The sequence below is a fragment of the Schistocerca piceifrons genome, chromosome 2, assembly GCF_021461385.2.
Source record: "Schistocerca piceifrons isolate TAMUIC-IGC-003096 chromosome 2, iqSchPice1.1, whole genome shotgun sequence".
NCBI lineage: Eukaryota > Metazoa > Arthropoda > Insecta > Orthoptera > Acrididae > Schistocerca > Schistocerca piceifrons.
The window spans coordinates 522,080,546-522,085,661 of NC_060139.1; the positions used below are offsets into that span (position 1 = coordinate 522,080,546).

Below are 5,116 nucleotides of genomic sequence, written 5' to 3' on the forward strand. Positions count from 1 at the left end.
AGCAGTAGACACCAACAGTGAGATGCTAACTGAAAGGAATGACGTATGAGGAGAACCTGACCAATGGCAATAGAGGTCTGAAAGACAACAAAGAGAAAACAAGATGTTGTATGGAACCCTGTGTTACAGGAGATGAGGCTAGAAGGGTCCTTAAAGAAATTGCTGGAACAATGCTGAAGAGCATTGTTCAGCGGGAAGTACCATTTACTTACCAATCCTGAAGATGTGAAACCAAAAAAGGATGAAAATTACAAGATAATAGCTCTGATATAACATGATAGCAATATTCCCTCAAAATATACATAGAACTAATCAAAACCATATATGCTTGTCGCAGGCGCTGAACGATAACTCTTTGTCAACGTTGCCGCTTCGTCAAAGTTGCTTATTTCAGTGATTTCCTCATTTGCTGTCGGTATCGTCGCTACAATGATCCTTCTTTCGACTCTGCTCAGATTATGTCCTCTCCTTACTGCGTCCGCGCCCACAAAACCACCAGGCTGCATTCGGTGTCTCGGTGGGCAGTGATCTTCATGATTTGGCGCATGAGTGTACTTCAGAGGGGGTCTAACCATAGATGAAAATTTCAAATGGTTAACTTCTTCTAGTAAATTCAGTTCAGTACGTAGGGGGTCATATCTGGAGTGACTGTGTCGATTCGATCTGTGGACTGCATGAGGAAGGAAAAAAATTTGATGAAAATATGATACTGCGACGAGAATTTGACAGGGCACTGAAAGACCTCAGTCTAAACAAGGCCCTGGCATTAGACGACATTCTATCAGAACTACTGATAGCCTTGGTAAAGACAGCCATGACAAAATTCTTCCGTCTAGTTCAAACAGTCCGCGGGTGTACTACCGGTCTACAGTGTCCAACGGGCACAATATTTCGGCGATCAGACATGTTGTCATCGTCAGGTGCGCTGACGAACTAAGCTCCTGAGGGCGGGCGGTAAGACAAGAATCTCTGGGTTCTGTCTTAGGTCTCGAATGGCTGCACTATCCCTGCTGGTAATATTCGACTTGATCGGTTTAGTTTTCTTCAGAGCACGGCAGATTTCCCGGCGTACTTCTTCAGAAGCTTCAGGTGGTAGTCATGCAGCAACCTGCTCAACGGCACTGAGACAGAGCCCTGAAATTGTCTTAACGGCTGACAATGACAATGCTATGGCTGTTCTTTCCCATAAGGACTGCGTTGAGAAGATGTAGGGCCTGTCAAATGACGAATCTAACAGGAAGATCAACGCTGACCCCACAAAGAAGGTGGAGAACAAGACTAGAGCTCTTATCAAGGATGCGGATTTACCAGAGGGTGTTGCCAAGAAACTGATACCTCAAGGACCTGTACCGCCAAGACTTTACGGACTCCCTAAAGTCCACAAAGAAGGGGCACCGTTTCGCCCAATTGTCAGCAACATTAGGGCACCTACATACTTTCTGGCCAAATATCTGGCAGAATTACTAAGCCCTTATATGGGTAAATTCCCTCATCACGTTCGTAATTCTGTGGATTTCGTAAAACGTCTCGACAACTTCAATCTGAAAGACTCAGATAACCTGGTGAGTCTTGACGTTGTTTCATTATTTACCAGGGTGCCTCTTCGAGAGTCAGTTGAGCTTATTGCACAGAAATATGACGAAAAGATGACCGACGTTTTTCAGGCACGTTCTGACCTCAACGTATTTTCTGTTTAACGGAGAATGAACAAACAGAAGGAGTCGCAATGGGGAGCCCACTCTCGCCTGTGGTCGCGAATTTCTATATGGAGTACTTCAAGGAGGAAGCTTTGGCGTCATCCAAATGGAAACCTACTTGTTTTTTCCGTTATGTGGATGACGCGTTCGTGATCTGGCCCCATGGAAGGGACAAGCTCTTAGACTTCCTTACACACCCGAACTCCATACATCCGAACATCAAATTCACTATGGAGACCGAAACAGAAGGAAGATTACCATTCCTGGACGTCATGGTCAAAAGATGAGCGGATGACACCCTGGGCCACGGGGTATACAGGAAGAAAACGCACACCGACCTGTATTTGCATGCGTATAGGTGCCACCACCCTTCGCAGGGGATTGTGGTGCTAAAAACAGTGGTGCACAGGGCGCGCACCAAATCTGATGCAGAAAGTCTGCTCCATGAACTGGAACACCTCAAAACTGTATTCCGGAAAAACGGGTACTCGGAATAGCAGATCAGACGCGCTCTCCGCCCCACTTCAACAGTACAGCGTGTGGAGACGGAAGAAGTCACGGAGGAAGAGATAGTCACTGCCTGTATACCGTATACTGGCGCACTATCGTGGAAAATAGGACGAATATTGAGGAAACATCCTTTAGGAACTGTCTTTTCCCACCCAATAAAACACTGGCATTGTTAGGAAGTGTCAGAGACGATCTCGGTTTGCGGAAGGCCGGCATATACCGGATTCTGTGTCTGTGTGGGAAGACTTATATTGGACAGACCGTGCACACCATCGAAGATCGTTGCCGAGAACATCAGAGGCATACTCGACTTAGGTACCCCAACAAGTCGGCTGTCGGAGAGCATTGTCTGTCCGAAAATCACGTCATCTAATTACAATCTAATTACTGTGACAGCGACGTTAAGAGAGGCTATCCAATTTCGTACCAGGGACGGACTCATCAATCGAGATTGCGGCTATAACCTCAGCAAGGCATGGGAATCAGCATGTAGTCTAATTAAGAAGACGCTCAGCAAAGTAATCGAACGCTCGACCAGGGGCGGACGAGGCAATTATACCGACGCTACCACAGTCGCCGACGATAGCGTCTCAGTGACCACCGACTCGCAGCCGCTGGCGCGGACCGCGGAGAGAACGCCTCGCAGAGTGAGGGGGTTTAAGACGGCCGCCTGCCTTCAGGAGCTCAATTCATTCGACTACACGCAGTCGCTGAGATGTACAGCCGCGAAAAAGGACGTACCTGCGCTTGCTAGCGACGCGAAGGGTGTGGCAGATCGCCGTCCGGCCGCGCTTGCGCCGTCGGCGGTCCCATCTGGCCCCCCACTTACGATGACCAGTACTATGGCTGTGGATTTGATGGACACACCTCCGGACACCTTGAAGACAGCGCTGTCGGCTCCGCTCCCCGATTCTGAAGATGAGAGCTCCACCGACCCTCAGGCACGCGGACGAAGCGGGAAACAGAAGAGGAGGGCAACAGCCGCGACGTCCGCTGTTCGCAGCTCGCCGATCGAGAAGAGGGCCAAGCAAGATTTCGCCCCTGACGCCGACGGTTTTGTCCCGGCCCGGCGAACTGCAAGACGCATGCAGTCATCGACGACGCTTCCAACTGCCGTCGCCAACTCATTCGACGCGCTCGCTGACGCGCCGGACCAGCTGCCGCGCGATCCTGCGCCGAAGAAAGACTCCCATCTTCCGCCGGTGGTTCTCCAGTTTCGGCTCCCTATGGGGAACTGCAGAAGTTATTGCGTAGCTGGACAACGGCCGTGTACACCGTGAAGCCTGCCGGGCGTGACCTGTACAGGGTCACACTCCGCACTGCTGACGATTATCACCGGGTCACCCAGGAGGCGTCTGAGCGTGGTATCCCATTCTATACCCACGCTTCCGCACCTGACAAGGTCTTGAAGATTGTAATCAGCTACCTCCCGTTCAACATGGAAGCCGATCACCTGCATCGTGAACTCGCTGACCTGGGACTCTACATCCGGGCAGTCGTGAAGATGAAGTCGTCTAAATCACGCGACGATATGCCGCTCTTCCTGGTCGTCTGCTCCGATACCGTGGAGAACCGCAAACTCTACCAATTGACGCGGGTCGCCGACGTTCCGGTTCGGACCGAAGATCTTCGCTCCCGGAGAGGCCCTGTGCAGTACTTTCGCTGCCAGGGGATCAATCACGTCGCGCGCCACTGCTCTATGCCGGACAGATGTGTTAAATGCGCCGGCGCCCACGCAGGACGTGCGTGCCCCCGTCCGCCCACCGAGAAGCCGACATGTGCACTCTGTGGCGGTGCACACGTGGCCAGTTATCGTGGGTGTGAGGTGTGGAAGCGTGCCATCGCTCGCCAACGTGGCCAAACACCAGCGCCATGTCTGAAGAAGCCAGCAACGAGACGGCCCGGCGTCTCTTTCGCGGCGGCAACGTCAGAGGCGCCCTTCGCCGTCCCGGCTGGTTCGGCTGCTCCTGCTCCTGCCGCATCCGAGGCCGTGCCAATGCCTGAGGCTCCTGCGCCTCCACCACAGCTGCTAGTGGCGGACCTGAGTACTGCCTCTCCCGGGACGTCGGCCGAACCGCGCCCCGCCAACCGCCGGCGCGGGGGTCACCGCCCCGTGGGTACCCAGCACTCAGCACCGTCAGTCGAGCAGCCCCAGCCACGCCTTCCCCTTCCAGCGGCGGAGCCGCGCCGGCTGCCTCCACCGCTGACCTGGCCAACCTCGTCGCGCAACTCACTGCCCTGGTGACCAGTGCTACGAAGTTGATCGAAGTCCTGTCGCAGCAACTCACCGCTGCAGTGCCGATGGCCGCCCCGGCCCCGACCGCTGTCAACACTCCCCAGCTGCACCATGGGCAGCGTTAGAGGACTCACGGTCGTCGCGTGGAATGCCAACGGCGTCCGCACTCGAGCTGGCGAACTTCGCCAACTTCTTCGAGATGAAGCCGTCGACGTCTGCCTTATCAACGAAACCCACCTGAAGCCTGGGGTCGACGTCAAGGCGGCAAACTACTCCAGCTATCGCACCGATCGACTGACGGCGGGTGGTGGGACAGCCGTTTACGTCCGCAATGGCATTTGTCATCACAACTTCCACCACTGGCAACGCTGGAGGCCACTGGTGTCGCCGTTCACATCTCGGCGGGCGCCATCACGTTCTTCGCTGCCTCGTCCACTGGACCCTGCTGACATCGATGCTCTGCTCTCCTTGAGGGGGCAGGTGTTCGTCGCCGGGACTTCATTAGTAAACATGTCTCCTGGAACTCCAGGATCACCAATGCCGCTGGCCACTGCCTGCTCCGGGTAACGGAACGTCACCATGCGCTTGTGGTGGGGCCTTACGACCCGACGATCTTCCCTGCCCGTGGCTCCCCGGATATAACCGACATCGCGGTCGTCAAGGGCATCCCTCA

The 5,116-nt window shown here is 54.0% G+C and overlaps 1 protein-coding gene across 1 annotated transcript; it reads left to right on the forward strand.

Annotated features, from left to right (window-relative positions):
* The first annotated feature begins 3,049 nt into the window (after positions 1–3,049).
* LOC124775547 (skin secretory protein xP2-like) lies at positions 3,050–4,452 on the forward strand. Its single transcript, XM_047250377.1, has 2 exons — positions 3,050–3,405; positions 4,017–4,452. Exons 1-2 carry the CDS (start codon positions 3,050–3,052, stop codon positions 4,450–4,452), a joined length of 792 nt encoding a protein of 263 aa, XP_047106333.1.
* The last annotated feature ends 664 nt before the right edge of the window (positions 4,453–5,116 follow it).